The following is a 16895-nucleotide window of genomic DNA, read 5'->3' on the forward strand; positions in this document are numbered from 1 at the left end:
CATTCATAATGACCAAAAGGAGTGACAAATGCAGTCTTATATCTATCTGACTCATCTATTTGGATTTGCCAGAAACCACTTTTCAAATCAAACTTAGAGTAGACAACTGCTTTTTCTAATCGGTTAATGAGATCTCTTTTATTAGGTATAGGATACCTAATCCATTCTAGGACCGCATTAAGAGGCTTGTAATTGATAACTAATCTTGGGACTCCTCTTTCTAATTCAGCATTTTTCTGAACATAAAAAGCAGGACACGACCAAGGAGACTTACTCTTACGAATTATTTTCTTTTGAAGCAACTCTTCAATTTCTTTCTTACAAAACTCCATCATTTCTTGACTCATTTGGATTGGCCTGGCTTTAGTGGGGATATTTTTCTCACTAAAGGATTTGATGTAAGGAAGACGGACGACATGCTGCTTCCTATACCAAAAGGCTGTGGGCAACTCAGAACAAATTTCTTCTTTTAATTTTTGTTCAAATTTTTGAATTTGCAACTGTAAGGACTGACTGGCAAGTTGTTGTTCAACTCTTTTAAACTTAATCTCTTCTTTAAGAAAATTCAACTGGTTAGTTTTCTGGACAACCTGAAGGGACCTAGAGACAGACTGTTTCTGTAGGGCTTTCAGATTATGCAACTCCGGTTTGGAAAGAAAACTAAACTTAACTTTCTCACCTAGCTGCATATATATATATATATATATATATATATAACATTAACAAGTTCAACCATCACTTCTTATACCCTATAGATTTTGGAAGTACGAGTGCAATAACTGCTACCCTTCTACTTCTTATCGAAACGATTCATTCATCCATGGCTGTGACTTGTTTTCTTCTTTTAATAGAAACGTGGGACTACAATAAAGTGGATACATCATTTATCTATAGAAAATTATGTGAAGTTTGTGTTTAATATATGGATCCGACTCCATCAACTGCGAGAGGCTTTGTGCATTGAAACAATTGCTCAATCATATCAAGCAAAAGGAGACAACCATCGATCATTCATCAGTCAACCAGCAGCCAAGGTCCTTTTTTCGAATCTCCACTCTCCCAACATCGTTTATATAAGTCAACAAAATTTTTTTTAAAAAAAAAAAACCGAGCATTGTGACAGCCCCACCATAGAACTTCCTCATACATAAAGCGTCACACGTGTAGTAAATAAAGAACTTAGAGCATTCACAATGGGCTTCCTAAACCACTTTCTTAGACAAATTTTAGGGAGGAATTGTAAAAATACAATTCCAACCATCCATGCTCCGTATCCACCTCCTAAAATAGGAAGTCCCCTAAGTGCTCCTAAATCTGAGGAGAGATAAAGGATTCTTAGTGGCTCCCTATAATTTAATGATGCTTTATTTAATGAATATCTCAAACCTTTATTTAATGCTAACTATTTTTTGTTTTATTTTTTAATAGAGATGGACCAATCAAAAAAGAGTTATAACATTTATGAATCTCCAAATTAGATAGTATGGTTGGAGTTAAAATGTTTTAGAGAGCTCCCAAAATAGCTTCTTATATTTTTAGCTAAATTTTAGCTAAGAAACAGAGAGCATCATTGTGGATGCTCTTAGTAATTTGATGAACTATGAATTTTTAATTTTATGTTCCTTGTTGAATTATTTGTTTGGTCCTTTATAATATTTAAAATATAGAAATTGATGAGTAGTTATAAATTTATTATCAATACATATGGTCTATGTCTTTTTATATATTTTTGTTCAGGACTTTGCTTTTTGTACGAGGGCCTAAAATCTCATAGCTGGCCCTAGCTTGTATGCTTCACAAATGCCAATCTCCACTCAAGTCGTAAGTTGTCAAACTCTCGCATAGCTTGACTGCTCACAAAACAACCACTTTCTCTATCAAATTTTAGTACCCAAATTGTGCATTACTGCATTTCTACTCCAGGACTCGTAAGAACTTCTGTTTATAAGCACTTTTCACTTGAACTGTATTGAAGCTTTTATAAAATATTTAAGTGCTTTATAAAGAAGCAATTAATTGCTTCTCTAGAAAGCTAAAAGAATACTTCCACAAAACACTTTTAATTTTTTATGTCAAAACACACTAAAGTGACATGCCCGCCTGAATTTGGATATACTCAACAATCCCCAACCAATACAGACACAAATGATCAAATATAAAATGAGTCGAATAATATAGATATAACCCACATCACTTCTAATCCCAGTAGTCTCGTGTGAATTACTATTCTGTACTTTCTCCCTTCTTTTTCTTTGCACAGCAAGACTATTTTACCCTTTTTTAAAAAAATTTCTTCTCTTTATGTTTAGATTCTATTCATGAAGGCTACAATAAGGGGTAATAATGAGGGGGTTCTTAGCAACCGTCCGATCTAGTGTATAGCAGAGTTGTTATTGACTATTGGATTGAACCCCCTCATTAAGCCTTCTCCAACCCGTTTAGTCTTAAACCCAAATTTCTCCCTCTTAAAAAGTAACTATTTGGGTTTTGCCCTGACTAAAATCGTTTCCCTCAACCATTCAGATACAAATTTTAAGTCCACAACTTTATTAAATTGTTTAAAAATGCTTTAAGTTAAAAAAAAAAAATTCATGGATAACTTTTCTTCACTTAATCTTTTTAAATAACTTCATAATTTAATTTTTTGAAAATTTTGACCTAAAAAAATTGAAATTCTATAAATACAATTTTATTTGAGAAATAGGTGGGTATTTATAAAGTTTTGAGTGAGTTTTGGGTTGGATATAATTTAGATTAATTTAAAATATTATTTTTAACATTTGGATTTTTTTTATATATATTTACAATAGCTTGGATTTAACATGGATCGTTGATTTGGGTTATTTTTGGAAAAAAAAAAAATGGTATTGCGCAACCAGCGCTCAACAGCTTCTGCAACAACAATAGCGCGACACTTAGTGCCTCATTGATTCCTCCTTGCACATGGGCTGCGTTAGCTTTGAGTGGACGCCACCAAAAAGTTTTCTAGATTAGTCGATAACTACACTGATATTTGACCTCAAGTTTGAGTTTTTAAAAATTTTAACCCATTATTTTTCTTGGGTTAGGAGAAAAATTAAATTAAATTTAGAAATTTTCAAGTTTGAGTTCATGTATTGGGGATGGCCTTATAACCCAAAAATATAACCACTCATTTAGTTGCTGTGTTGGGTTCAATAAACTCAAGTACGTCTAGACACAAGTTGCGGCTGTGGGCCCTACATTCTAGTGTTCTTACTTGTTACGCCAATCCCAACACTAGTTATGGATAAGCATTTTCTCCCCCATTTATAAAATCAAGACAAACAAGGACCCTTAACAGAAGCAAACTTCACTTCCAGAAACCCAAGTAGCCAACCACAAACAAAAACCACCATTTTTGAGCTCCAACTATAATATGATTCTTATACACCACGACTCTAACCCATCATCCTAAAACTCTCACTTCCGCTAAATCAACGTCTTTTTTTATCGCTCTTCTTCTTCTTCTTTTTAGTTACAGAGTATTGGAGTCTTAGAGAGCAAGTAAGATGTCTGTTTTGGCAGCAAATTCTCACATTTTGTGTAGAGAAATGCATCACAGAGAGCATCAGCAACAGTTTTGGATCAGTGGTGGCAGCTTGTTGCTGCGAAAAGCTTCTTCTGGGTTTGGACTTTTGAACAGAAACAGAGATGATGGCAAGAAGATGTTGAAGTGGGACTTCAAAGTTGAGGCTTTTTGGAATGATTCAAGACCCACTGTTGTAGAGCTGGAAGCCATCAACGACTGTGATCACTTTGATCAGATTCTAAGCCATGCACAAGAGCAATCCCAGCCCATTATCATTGACTGGTCTCTCCCTCTCTCTCTTATCTTGTCTTGATGAATGAGTGAATGCCAGCTCACTTATTTTGTTCACATTATCTAAATATCTTACTTGGTTATAAACAGATAAGGTTTAGTAAACAAATGAATTTTGGTTAAGAAGTTCAGTCTCATAGGTTAGGCCAGTGGGTTAGGCCAATTGGTCGAGGGAATGCGTCCGCTCTTTTGTACTCTAGTTCGATCCATGTCCTTTTACTTTAGAGTAGTTTACAATACCGCCCTGTTAAAAACAAAAAAAGAACAGTGAATGGATCTTAGGATTTTTTTTGGGGACAGGATGGCAGCTTGGTGCCGCAAATGCATTTATTTGAAGCCTAAATTGGAGAAATTGGCTGCTGAATATGACACCAAGTAACTCTCTCTCTCTCTCTCTCTGTCTCTCTCTCTCTCACACACACACTGAAATTTGGTATCATTTTCATGAATTTGGCAATATTAAATTGCGCAAATAAGAGACTCTTTTCATGTGATGAGTTGTTCAATTTACAACTGTGACATTGTGTGTACACAACAGGGTCAAGTTCTATTATGTTGATGTCAACAAGGTACCTCAAGCTCTGGTTAAGCGTGGAAACATCTCTGTATGTCTGAATTTCACCCCTTCCATGATTTTAATTTTACTTGGTTAATAAGTTGTCTAATTTTTATTAATAATTTTTTATCTTCCTGTTTTCTCAGAAAATGCCAACAATTCAGGTGAGATTTATGGATTGTGCAGCAAGTCTTTTCTGATTGTATTGGTTAACAGTGCGAAACTTTTCTAAGTGGACTGTTAATGTAACGCAGATATGGAAAGATGGGGAGTTTAAAGCAGAAGTGATTGGGGGACATCAAGCCTGGCTTGTACTTGATGAAGTGAGAGAAATGATCCAAAAATTTGTGTGATGCTTGATGTTTTGGTCTCCCTATTTCTTGTACTATTTTTGTTTTCTCTCTTCTGCTAGGCCTCTGTCCTTGTAATTTTTTCTAACCACAGCATATAATGAAGAACACAATATGTACAGTCAAATTTCTTTCTATCTTTGTTTCCTTAGAGGTCTTTGTTAAGATGCACTCCAGTTTTGTGCTCAGTTTTCTAATCTTTGCAGCCCTAAGAAAAGTAAAAGAAACTTGTACGTTGAATCGCGATATTGTTAAGGAAAATATGTGAAGTGCCAACATGCCTCAAGCAAGCAGACTTTAGATACAAAAGGCCAACTATATGTCAAAGTGGTAAAGGCTTTAGTTTTGAGTTGATTACTTGTAAAAAAAAAAAGTGGTATGGCTTTCACTACCTTCTAGTTCCCAAACTGAAGCAACTCCAAAAATTACTTCGAACAATCCATCAGCTTCATGGTTTTCGAAGTAACAGACAGTATGGACTTTCAAAAGATTCATGAGTGCAAGCTTGAGAGCTCAAGGGGCCTGTCATGATACGAATATGAAACGCGGGTCAGTCAAAGGCATAAGAGTCCATAAATATCAGTAGGTTGCCAATCAACCTAAGAACATAGGTTCTGTTATCACCCCCAGATGACAATAGACGAAAAGAAATTCAGGGCAAGAACATGGTTTTGTTTTCATGAAATTCAAGCCAAGAACATAGGTGTACGCAAACAAAAAACCATGTCAGAAACAAAAGAAATTTCATGAAAATAGGTTCCAGATTTCATGTCCCTAATCCCAACTCTAACCTGATATCATCATGTAGGATATGCTTTCTTTTTACTTAGCATTTCAAATCATTAATGAATCTTACTGTTAGCATAGCAGGATATTGAAGTCACAGGCTGATCCTTGCATTCTATAAACTTCTAAATCTAAATGGCTACCACCATTATCATTTAAGAATTTCTCGAACAACCAAGATTGAAACTTCTAAACCAATACTCACGAACTCAACTAAAAGAAGGATATCTTGGATTTGTACATCCTACGCGGCCAAATAAAAAAAGGTGGAGATACCAAATACCGAAGGGACAACATCAGGCCAGAGATCAAAAGCTAGAGCCCTGTAAGGGGTTATCAGAGGATCATTTGAAGTGCATGCTTAACAATTTTACAAGGGTCATAGTAACAGAGTCATTTTATCAAACAGCTGGTGGGCAAGCTTTTTACATGGATTAGATTGCAAGAAACAAGATTCCATACTAAAAAATCAGTCACTAAACCATCAAATACTGGACAGATATGCTTTTAAATTAGAAAAGTAGATTGAATTCAAACTTTTACTCACACCTGGAAAATCAAAGACTAAGCCACCGAACCATCGAAGGCTTCAAATGCAAAATGCTCATAGTTCGTATAGCCTCTAAAGCCACTGTAACTGCACTGAACTACGGCTTTGGCCCTTGGGATTGTGGGAAACACCGTGGAGAGGGCAAAAAAATTTGGCAGAAAAGAGCAAAAAAATTTGGACCATTTCTCGATTTATGCGTGTCATCCTTGCGCAGGGGCCATGCTAATCTTCTCTGTATCGTTCCAATTTTATCGGATGTCCCCGAAGGGACAAGCTATGCTCTTAAGCGCACGTATATAAAGAACTCATTAAATTTACAATTCTTCGATATGGGACAAAGCTTCCTCGGTTTTACTAGCAAGTTGTTCAGCAGTTGGGCCTTTCCTTGCAGATCTAAGAATAAGCCCAATGCTCACATAATTCCATTGGAGAGTTCTTTTACCTGGATTAATTTCTTTTTTCTGATAAATTAAAGTTAAGACCCGACTTGACAACTGATACAACTCAACAGATTTTTTTTTTTTAGAGGCAAGTTCTACGCAGAGGCTTTTATCAATTGTTTTTTGTTATAAGACAGCAAAATTACATTATGTCCAATTGTTTTTGGGTGTGACACTGGCGTCCTTGTCATAAATTTAGCAGTATTGAATTGCAAAATACGACTGTTTTCATATTATGGGCCTGTACTTGATGGAGTGAGAGAAATGATCCAAAAATTTGTATGACGCTTATGTTTTTTGAACTTTCTATTTCTTGTACTTCTGTAAAAGAAAGTGCAGGTCACACAGGTTTCAGATGTCATGTTACTAATTATATGCCCATTCTATTTTCAGTCTGTCTCCATTGAAACATGATCACCAGATGGAAGAATTACAGATGAATGTACCCGGCAAAAAAAAAAACTCAAATTTGTAAACCGAAAACTCAACATTGCTATTACAAAAATTTCAAATCCTTATCCACAAAGGCCTGAGACTAGTTCCAAGGACAAGGAACAGAACACCATTGTGGTCGAGACAAAAATTCATGACCATCACATTTAAACCAGCACTTTTGTACCTCTCAAAATCTCATACTATACTAATAGCTCCCCGTATTTCGTTAAGCTCAACTCGTAAGTTTGTAACCCTAAATTTCATTAATTGAATCTTCACCTACATTCATGACACTCTTTTCCATACATAACCAGCACTGTTCTACAAAACAACCTAAAACCTTCATCCTGGTACCTGGCAGAAAATGCAAGCTCCATAGATGAGAGGAGAAAAAGGTGAAGACTACAGCTAAAAGCTTACAACAAAGCGCTCAGGAACTAGGACAAAATAATAGCCCAGGACATCAGATAGCATCTTATACAATGCAAGCCCCCTCTCCAAAACCAACACCAAAAACTAAACTTTCCCTTACTCATCAAGATCCTAGAAGCCTGACAGAGCAATCAACCTGAAAAATAACTTTTAATCAATCACTAACACTAAAAGGCCTTGATGTTTTCAATAGAATGTTCTAACACTGATCTTCCGAGGTCTTTAAGAAAGAAAATAATTCTCAACTTGCTAGCAACATAATGTATTCCTCCCCCATTTGCTAACAATGAAACAAGTAAAGAACGTACTCCAATGCAGTAGCACCTATTTAGATGACAGAAGAAACTCCAATGCAGCACAGATGTGAAAACCACAGCTCTTATGCAGGGCATTGAGAAACAAACCCTTTTTTCTCGCAGTGATGAAAAGTGAGAAGTTAAGATTTAAAACTGCCCGTATCCTCTGGAAAAATAGATCCCGCCAACCTCTCTGTGTATTCTCCACCACAGTTGCATTCCAATATCTACATTACCAAAGGCACCAAATCAAAGCAATCAGCAATGCATATAAGAAAACAATAAAACTCACAGGATCCCAACCAATGAAACTACAAACTGAGAAGAACCCATTAATTAAAAGCTCAAATCAAAACCAACCTGTCTTCCACGGGAATATCCGAATGTGTTAGCTTGACAACAGTGAGCCAGGTTCAGGCTCTTCGAGTGTAAGCCTCACCTGCAAAAATTCAAACGAAACAACTCAGTCCACAAATCACAAAACCAATTAAAATCAACCAAAAGCAAAACTTCACATACCGTTAATCAACCCATCAAACCAGCTCCTAAATCTCCACTTCTGCACAATCAAACTCCCATTCAGCAACTCCAAATTGGTAATCGTCACCGACCCATCAAAAATAGTATACTAATCTGCCCTCCAACCTCCTTGCTTATCTAAGCATTGCTCTGACTAAAACCCTTCCATCTATGATTTAAGAATTTGTCAAACAACCAAGATTGAAACTTCTAAACTAATACTCACCTAACTCAACAAAAAGAAACATATCTTGGGTTTATTCATCCTATGTTGAACATTGACTCGACTAAATAAAAAAAGTGGAGCAGCTCTTCACAAGTGTAAGGGATTATCAGAGAATCATTTGAAGTGCGTACTTAACAATTTTATAAGGTCATAGTAACAGAGTCATTTTATCAAACAGCTAGTAGGTGAGCTTTTTTACATGGATTAAATTGGAAACACAAGATCCCATACTAAAAAATCAGTCACCGAACCATCGAAGACTTCAAATGCAAAATGCTCATAGCTTCTCAAACCTCTGCAACAGAATTGAACTACGCCTTTGGCCCTAGAGATTGTGGGAAACACCGTGGAGAGCGCAAAAAAAAACATTTGAAATTTGGTGGAAAAAGGGCAAAAAAAATTTGGACCATTTCTCGATTTATGCGTGTCATCCTTGCGCAGGGGCCATGCTAATCTTCTCTGTATCGTTCCAATTTTATCGGATGTCCCCGAAGGGACGAGCATGAGACTTAAGCGAAAGTATATAAAGAACTCGTCAAATAAACAATTCTTCGATGTGGGACAAAGCCTACTCGGTTTTAATAGTAAGTTGTTCAGCAGTTGGGCCTTTCCTTGCGGATTTAATAATAAGCCCAATGGAGTCCGAGTCTTAATCTCAGGTATGGATACAAAATTGCATTGGGGAGCTCTTTACCTGTGCCAAATTTATCTGTGGATTAATTTCCTCTCTGAGAAATTAAGCTCCAGTAGTGAAGACCCGACTTGTTAACAGCAGAACTCTTTTAACTTTTTTCCCCAACTTGTTTGGGATAATAGGCCAAAAAATAAAATTTGTTTGGGATGACATTATGGTGTGTTTTTCTCCCAATCCTAATCTTGACTTGTAGGTTGGTATTTGGTTAAACAATGTTGGATAAAATATTTTGGGATGGTTGAAGATTCTTGGACACCTTTTTTCTTTTCAAGTAATTTTGTAGAGGCAAGTTCTACACATGGGCTTTTATCGATTATATTTTGAGGCAAGTTCTACACATTGACTTGTATCTGTTATTTTTGTTATGAAAAAGGTAAAATTACTCTCTGCAATTGTAAGATGGTGCAAGATCGGTGTCCTTGTCATAAATTTGACAACATTAAATTGTAAAATATGACCTTTTTCACGGCTGTGATCAATTGCAACTAATTTTGATATTGTAGTACACAACAGGGTTTACCTTGTGAAAGCGTGGAAATATCCCTGCATATCTGAATTTCACACTCATGCTATAGATTTTTTTTTATTGTTTATTGGCAACAATTCAAATAAGATTTTCCATTGTGGAAGACAAGTTTTCTGATTGTATAGGGAAACATTGCACAAGTTCTCTTTCATTGTCTTTTTTTTTTGGACACTACATGGACGCTAAACGGATGCTAAACTCACACACACTTCATTGTTAAATATACTGCAAGTAATGGAATGGCGGACAGTTTAAAGCAGAAGTGATTTGCGTAGATAAAGCCTGGCCTGTACTTGATGAAGTGAGGGAAATGATCCAAAAATTTGCGCAATGCAACCTTTGTATGTAATTCAAACCAGCACCTTTGTTGTATACAACCAAACATCAAATGCAAATTAACGTCTATCTCATGGTTCGGCTACAAATGCAGCACCAAGCACTTTTACCATCGATTGAACCTTCACCTACATTCATAACACTTTTTACCATACATAACCAGCACTGTTTGACAAACAAGCCTAAAACCTTCATCCTGAAGCCTGATAACCAGCGGCAGACGCAAGATCCATAGGATCGAGGAACACAACTACAGCCACAAGCATACAACAAAGCCCTCATGTGGGAAGTTCCAGCAGTCCAAAGCATGACAGACAACGTACTCGTTTACAAAGACAATAACCAAGACAAGATAGCCCAGGACATCGGATAGCATCATACAACCCTAAACCCCCTCTCCAAAAAACAAACATCCAAACCTAAGCTTTCTCTTACTCATCAAGATCCTAGAACCCTGACAAAGCTGGCAACCTGAAACATAACTTCTAATCAATCACTACCACTAAAAGGCCTCGATGTTTCCAATCTAATGTTCTAAAACTGATCTCCCGAGGTCTTTAGGAATTATTTGGATTCGACACCCACACCAAATTTCCGTACTTGCTAGCAACATAATGCATTCATCCCTCTAATACTCTATCCCCATTGTTAATTGTGAATCAACAGCTGAGAAGTAACAAGAAGATAAACAATTATACGTACGTTCATTTGCTAACAATGAAACAAGTAAATAACATACTTCAATGCAGTAGCACCTATTTAGATGACAGAAGAATCTCCAATGTAGCACAGATGTGAAAAACACAGCTCTTCTGCAAGGCAGTCAGAAACAAACCCTTTTTTTTTTCTTTCTCGCAGTGATGAAAAGTGAAAACAGTTAAGACAAAGAAGCAAAAATAGTAAAAGTGCAATAAATCAACCCAATGAAACAAACCAGATACAACTCCTTACCAAATTCCACAATGATTTTCAGTTATTGAAATAGTGAGAGGACTGACAACACATTTTAAAGACAAGCAGTTTATCAGTGACTTGCGAAACGTTGTAACATTAGACTCAGCAAATTGTTTTGATAGGAAACATTGGATCTGAATCATAATTCCAAAATCATTAAATTCTACACTTTCAAGAGAAACCCTACTCAAGTATCTCAAATTCCAAAACCAAAAACTGCCCGTATCCTCTGGAAAATAAGATCCCGCCATCCTCTCTCCGTATTCTCCACCACAGTCGCATTCCCATATCTGCATTACCAAAGGCACCAAAACAAAGCAATCAGCTTTTCATAGAAGAAAACAATAAAACTCACATACTCCCAATCTATCAAACTAAAACTGAAAATAAACCATGAATTAAAAGTTCAAATAAAAACCAACCTGTCTTCCTCAGGAATATCCGAATGTGTTAGCTTGACAACAGTGAGCCCAGGTTCAGGCTCTTCAAGTGTAAGCCTCACCTGCAAAAATTCAAACAAAACATTCTCAACCCACAAATCACAAAACCATTTAAAACCAACCAAAAAGAAAAACACTTGACATACCGTTGAATCAATGCCATCAGGCCAGCTCCCAAATCTCCATTTCTGCACAATCAAACTCCCATTCTGCAACTCCAAATTGGTACCCGTCACCGACCCATCGAAAATGCTAATCTGCCCACCAACCTCCTTGCTTATCTTGGCATTGCTCTGACTAAAACCCTTCCATCTATTCTCATCCATCAAAATCTCAAACAAATCTTTCGCTCTGCAACTAAACTTCTCAGTCATACTAATCGTCTTGAACCCTTTTTTACTCTCCTTCTTCTTCTTCACCTCCTTCTTCTCCACCACCACCTCCTTCTTCACCTCCCCCGCAGCAGCCGCTACTGCCGCCGTCGAATTACTCTTTGTGGCAATCTTCTTAGCCTCTACTTCGTCCTTAACGGGCCCACCTTTCGCAATACTCTCTACATAAACCCTAACCTTCTCCAAAATCAAAGGCTTCCCTTTAGCCAACATGGCCTCTTTAAGCCTCTTCCCAATGGGCCCCTCATCCTTAACTGAAATCTTGACCTCCGGGTCCTCATCAGCGTTCTCGTCCGCAATATAAGGAATCTCCACCACCCCATCGACCTTAAGCAGCGATTTTCCATCGGCGTCTTTGGCCTCGCCTTCCCAGGAAAGACTGAGGCTGATTTCGTAGCCGGGGATGATCTTGCCCTTCCGGATGTTGACGTAGGCCTCGCCGTCGACCTTGTCGACGGTCTTGGTCTTGAGATGAATGTTGCCTTCGCCATCGAGAACTGTGAGGTTGTTGAGGAGCTTGGTGAGGAGGTCGCGTGACCAACCGAGGCAATCGGTCTCGGCCCAGTGCCAGTTGTGGACGTTGGCTCCGTCTGGCCTGTCCTCCACGATCCATCGCTTGTGGCCCTCGCCATACTTCGCCATTGATCAAATTACAAGTCCCGCAAGATCGAGAGAGAGAGAGAGAGAGTGTGTGTGTGTGTGTTCTGGCGATAGAGAGGGTTTGGAAATGTGAGAGGAGAGAGGCGAAGATGGGGGAGAGAGAAATAGGGGGCTGGAGAGATGGTCTGGAGGGTTCTTGTGAGGAGAGTGGAAGGGTCTAGAATTTTGGGGTGGCTGGCTGAGGCCCAATAAAGTTGGGGAACCAATTTATTTCTAGATTTGGATTTTGGAATAGAAGGATCTGGAAGACTGGAGCCAGCCCTATTTAGGTTTTTTTTTTTTGGGGAGATTTTGAAAAATGCCAAATGAGAGAGAAATTTTTTAAAAGAAGCCAAAATGAACAAAATTGTCCTTATTTATTTTTGGATTTTCTAAGGAATCTTTTACATTTGCATGTCTTTGATTTGAAAATTGAGAGATTTTTCTGTTTTTTTAAAAAGCTTTGGCTTTTTTCAAAAGTGAAAGTTTTTTTATAGTTAAAACCTAAATTTACTTTCTTTCTTTTTTTAAACTTGGATGACTTGACAATTCAAAACAACAAAACCCCTGCTTGACTTGTTAATTCATCAACCATCTGTTCATTCTTTTTTTCTTTTAAGAGTGATGTTGGCACTACCAAAAAAAAGAAAACAAATCATGTAAAGCACTCTTTATAGCGCAATCTCTCGAAAAGTGCTTGTAGCTCAAAAAATTAATATTTAAGATCCTGTGTTCGAATCACTCCTTCAATATCACTTATAAAAGTACAATTTCTCTAAAAAAAATTCTTTTATTAAGGACTTTATGTAGTATGAATAACAATTCCCTCTTTGTTTTTTCAAAAAAAAAAATCAATGACTTACCAATTCAGTTGCATTTGCCCCAAGAATTTAAAAGGAAAATCATCAGTTTGCCAAATAGGAGAAACTAAATAGAGGCAAAATACTATTGATAAAATTTATATTAAAAAACCACAAATATATCAAAGCAGGGACAGATTGATGACTTACAGTTGATGGTTTTGTACAGAGAATGCAAAGGAAAAAAGGATTAGGAGAGACCACAAGCATATCTACATTTTATACAATTTCACATTCCTTTTGTGGAATTCCCTGCTGGATATAATCCAAAATCAGGGTGGCCTGAGAGTGTTTTTAGGAGCACTTATCCAAGATGTGCCTGCAACTGCAAATCTCCACAATGCATTGACATGCTCAGGTAAAGCATACTCGATGCCCACACGGGGACCAATCAACATCTTTTCAGGCTCCGGACCGTCTAAGATCTCCAGACCACCTGACCGGAAGAATTCATTTACTTCAAAATTACACAAGTTCCTGCAGATTTAGAGATGAATATGCATGATTGCTACACGTACCAGGAGTATATAGGGGATGGTTAGACCATTCTGTAGAAAGTCCCAGTGCTTGACCGATCTGAAGAAAGAAAATAGTAACTCTTAACAATTCAAAAACAGCTAACACAAAGCAAGGTGCATGGAAATGAAATCATAACAATTCAGAAAAGTTATCAGTTTTCCTAAGCATAAGAACGCGGTGCGGTGTTCTTATTCTTGGAATACATTAACACCTATAAACATTTCAGTCAATTATCTTTCAATATATTTGTGGTCGTTTTCCGTCATTTATACGATCACAGTCATACAATCAACAAAGTCTCTTGTTTTTCTTTTTTGGAAAAATTAGTCAATCAATTTTCAAATCGGGCTGACTTTTAAAATTAATAGGTTTCTGTTTGGACAGAATCAACACCACTGCACTAACACAGCATCCAATAACCAGAGTCAACCATCATCCACTAAAACAAAAATTGTACCAACAGAAGATTGCATTAGAAATTTAAAGAAAAAGGTGCTGACCTTTCCAGGTCCATTAAGTAGCACAGGCTTATCAGTCTTCTGACCTCGACGCTGCTGAATGGTCTCCAGTCCTATAATGATTTTCACTATACATATGAATAACACTCACCGAGAGCAATGGACAGAAGAGACAGTAATGAATTGCAAATAAAAAAGAGGTCCTTCTAAAAAGCTTCGGGTAAGCAATAACAAGAAATATAAAGGGTATCAAAGAGCTGAACCTACGCAACATGGATACTCAACACATTCTTCTCTCTATTTTCTTTTCTGCAAAGATTTGGCAATTTATGATAATCCATACCATCTCAAAGAATAATCAGCTAAGTCCATCAACAAAATTTCAAGCTACTAGCCTCACACAGTAGCATTGACTTCTTGTCTTTCAAGTACATTTCTTTCAGCTAAGCACCACTCAGAGTTAACTTTATCTTCTGCAATGCTATCAGCAAAGAAGCCCCAATGACTGCATTAAGAGTGCTTCTATTACCAGTCCAAAATGCTCACCTCATTGAAGCGCTTTCCCAACTCCCATTATTTCATTTTTTGAAGTTATATTGCTCAACCCACCTCGAGTATTCCCCAACTTCTCCTAAAACAACCCTACTATTTGAAAAACAAAATACGACAAATCTCTTCATTTATCAATCTTACCTACATTGTTAAGCAAAAGAAATTAAAAAATAATAATAATAATAAACTGGTTGCAATTTCCATATAATTGTAACAAAGGTTGGTTAGCAGCTGTTGACATATTGAACTTATAAATTTTCTTCCTCTCTCTCTGTGAGAATGATAGGACAAGACCATCGCTTTCAATTGAAACAAAAGGGTAGAAGAATATGAATACTAGCAATAGAAGGTAAACACAAGGGTAACTCTAGTTAATGATCGTAAGGGTATTACGACAATCTCTATGGAAAGTTACCACTAACTGGAGCACAAGAACGTATTAGGACGGCAGCTCCAACTCCCTCCTTGTCAGCAACAACATTCAGCATTGTATGAAGGCCATAGCAAAGATAAACATATGCATTTCCTCCAGGCCCAAACTGTATCCAACAACCAATCCATCACCAATGCAGTTTCCAATACATCAATATGAGTTCAAAGTTCTTGATGTATATTCTAAAATTTAAAAGAAAACAAAAAAGGAAACAAATAAGGGCAGAATCTCACAACGGGGGCTGTTCTTGCAGTTACGCCAAATCGACCATGACAAGCCGAGTCATTTTGCCTATAAGCTTCTACCTGTCAGAAGATTCCCATTACTGTTAACCAAGCTAACATTTAAGTGAAGAGAAAAATGAAGAGGGCCACAATGGGAAGAGAAAACATTTTGATTTTCTTTTTATGGTCTAAAACATATAGAATTAGTGCATTCAATTTTGACAAAATGTAAATCGTTTTGGGTTCTCACAAAAAGTCTATTTTTCCACAAAACGAAAGTATTTCAGAATTCCAATTTGTTTCCTTTTTTTCCTCAGATCATACAAAGGGATAAAAAACGAATTAAGCTAAGATAATAAAAACCCAAGTACTTAGAAACTGCGGTTTCTTCTCGTTTACTACATTTTCTCGAGAAACTAACAGAAAAAAAAAATGAAAAAAAAAGTGAGAGAGGAGTGAGTATTACCTCGGTAATCTGAAGAACAACATCGTCACGCCTGAGAAACTTGCCGAGCAAACGTGGGGCGAGGTCTAGGGCGTCAATTTGGAAGAAAGTGAAGGGCAAGATCGTCATTTCTTCGGGTGGATTGTCTGGGATTGAGCCGGGTTTGGTTTGGAGTTGAGATTTGGACTTCTTGGGATTGACCACCGTAACGGCCAATGACTCGGAAGGTTGACTCGGCCAAGCTTCGTCATCGTCCTCATCCCTGATTCGGTTGGCTGGAATTGGACTCTTGGAGGATTTGGCGGTGACTTGTTTGGATCGCCGTGTTCTCTTCATTTCGTCTCGCATCAACATTTCTGTTTGCTGGGTTTTGGCGGGTATTTGTTTGGTTTTCTATTTTTTCTTTTATTTTTTATTGTTGCTCATTTAGGTTCATTTTAGGGTATTTATTTGGTTCTTTACACTTCTATTTTGATTAGTTTTAATTTACATCTTATAGGCAAAGGCTTAGGTATAAGAATTGTAAATTTTGGAAATAGCTTTTTGTTTTAATTGTTAAACACAATGGTCTTTTTTTAATTTATCAAAAAACGAAATGGGGTTTAAAGTGATCCAAGCAAAACCTGCTAAAACAAAGTATCACCCTATATAGGTGGATTAAAAATGGAATATCCTGGTTCCTCAGAAGAGCCAAAACTGAAGAAATTATTGTAAGATACTAGAGTAGAGTATGATCACATGGTACGTGAAACAACCAGTTCACATATTATAACGTAGGCGCAGTGCATTGTTTAGATTTTCCACTTCTAAGATATAGTATCTTATAATTACTCAGAAAAATGTCATAATATCCACCCAGATGAAAAACTTGCATTCAGGCCTATCATCCACAAGCAAAATTATTAAAGAGGTCTACGGCAACTACAACCCTAAACCCAAAACTACAAGTTCTAACAAGCAAGACATCACTGTATATATATATATATATATAT

At 37.0% G+C, this 16895-nt stretch overlaps 3 protein-coding genes and 2 long non-coding RNA genes across 6 annotated transcripts; 1 reads left to right on the forward strand and 4 right to left on the reverse strand.

Moving 5' to 3' along the window:
* Positions 3302-4906, forward strand: LOC18769815 (thioredoxin-like 3-1, chloroplastic). The gene is made up of 5 exons (XM_007202570.2): positions 3302-3832; positions 4142-4216; positions 4380-4446; positions 4544-4561; positions 4652-4906. The coding sequence occupies exons 1-5, from the start codon at positions 3531-3533 to the stop codon at positions 4748-4750; spliced, it is 561 nt and encodes a 186-aa protein (XP_007202632.1). The 5' UTR covers positions 3302-3530; the 3' UTR covers positions 4751-4906.
* LOC109950482 lies at positions 4979-6576 on the reverse strand. The gene is made up of 2 exons (XR_002272744.1): positions 6083-6576; positions 4979-5269 (listed from the first exon to the last, which is right to left on the reverse strand). It is a non-coding gene; the product is annotated as an uncharacterized LOC109950482 (long non-coding RNA).
* Positions 7199-8950, reverse strand: LOC109950153. Its single transcript, XR_002272454.1, has 3 exons — positions 8206-8950; positions 8047-8125; positions 7199-7913 (listed from the first exon to the last, which is right to left on the reverse strand). It is a non-coding gene; the product is annotated as an uncharacterized LOC109950153 (long non-coding RNA).
* On the reverse strand, positions 10877-12676 carry LOC18769679 (activator of 90 kDa heat shock protein ATPase homolog). Its single transcript, XM_007203826.2, has 3 exons — positions 11528-12676; positions 11364-11443; positions 10877-11231 (listed from the first exon to the last, which is right to left on the reverse strand). Exons 1-3 carry the CDS (start codon positions 12413-12415, stop codon positions 11138-11140), a joined length of 1062 nt encoding a protein of 353 aa, XP_007203888.1. The 5' UTR covers positions 12416-12676; the 3' UTR covers positions 10877-11137.
* Positions 13345-16552, reverse strand: LOC18770916 (DNA-3-methyladenine glycosylase). 2 transcript variants are annotated; one of them, XM_007204646.2, is made up of 6 exons: positions 15925-16552; positions 15468-15539; positions 15217-15340; positions 14292-14362; positions 13791-13848; positions 13345-13708 (listed from the first exon to the last, which is right to left on the reverse strand). In XM_007204646.2, exons 1-6 carry the CDS (start codon positions 16255-16257, stop codon positions 13545-13547), a joined length of 822 nt encoding a protein of 273 aa, XP_007204708.1. In that variant the 5' UTR covers positions 16258-16552; the 3' UTR covers positions 13345-13544. The 2 variants fall into 2 exon arrangements, with proteins under 2 accessions (XP_007204708.1, XP_020423408.1); XM_020567819.1 differs by having other exon boundaries at positions 14292-14377.

Source organism: Prunus persica, chromosome G7 (genome assembly GCF_000346465.2).
Source record: "Prunus persica cultivar Lovell chromosome G7, Prunus_persica_NCBIv2, whole genome shotgun sequence".
In the NCBI taxonomy this organism is placed as follows: domain Eukaryota; kingdom Viridiplantae; phylum Streptophyta; class Magnoliopsida; order Rosales; family Rosaceae; genus Prunus; species Prunus persica.

What these genes read in the sequence shown, in the direction of transcription:
- LOC18770916 (XM_020567819.1), bottom strand. Translation starts at nt 16,257, where the DNA reads ATGTTGATGCGAGACGAAATGAAGAGAACACGGCGATCCAAACAAGTC. An exon ending in TTGTTCTTCAGATTACCGAG is followed by an intron (nt 15,540 to 15,924) that starts GTAATACTCACT and finishes ATCTTCTGACAG; the next exon opens with GTAGAAGCTTATAGGCAAAA. An exon ending in CTGCAAGAACAGCCCCCGTT is followed by an intron (nt 15,341 to 15,467) that starts GTGAGATTCTGC and finishes TGTTGGATACAG; the next exon opens with TTTGGGCCTGGAGGAAATGC.
- LOC18769679 (XM_007203826.2), bottom strand. Translation starts at nt 12,415, where the DNA reads ATGGCGAAGTATGGCGAGGGCCACAAGCGATGGATCGTGGAGGACAGG. An exon ending in CTGATGGCATTGATTCAACG is followed by an intron (nt 11,444 to 11,527) that starts GTATGTCAAGTG and finishes GAATTTTTGCAG; the next exon opens with GTGAGGCTTACACTTGAAGA. An exon ending in GATATTCCTGAGGAAGACAG is followed by an intron (nt 11,232 to 11,363) that starts GTTGGTTTTTAT and finishes TTGGTAATGCAG; the next exon opens with ATATGGGAATGCGACTGTGG.
- LOC18769815 (XM_007202570.2), top strand. Translation starts at nt 3,531, where the DNA reads ATGTCTGTTTTGGCAGCAAATTCTCACATTTTGTGTAGAGAAATGCAT. An exon ending in CAGCCCATTATCATTGACTG is followed by an intron (nt 3,833 to 4,141) that starts GTCTCTCCCTCT and finishes TTTTGGGGACAG; the next exon opens with GATGGCAGCTTGGTGCCGCA. An exon ending in GCTGCTGAATATGACACCAA is followed by an intron (nt 4,217 to 4,379) that starts GTAACTCTCTCT and finishes TGTACACAACAG; the next exon opens with GGTCAAGTTCTATTATGTTG.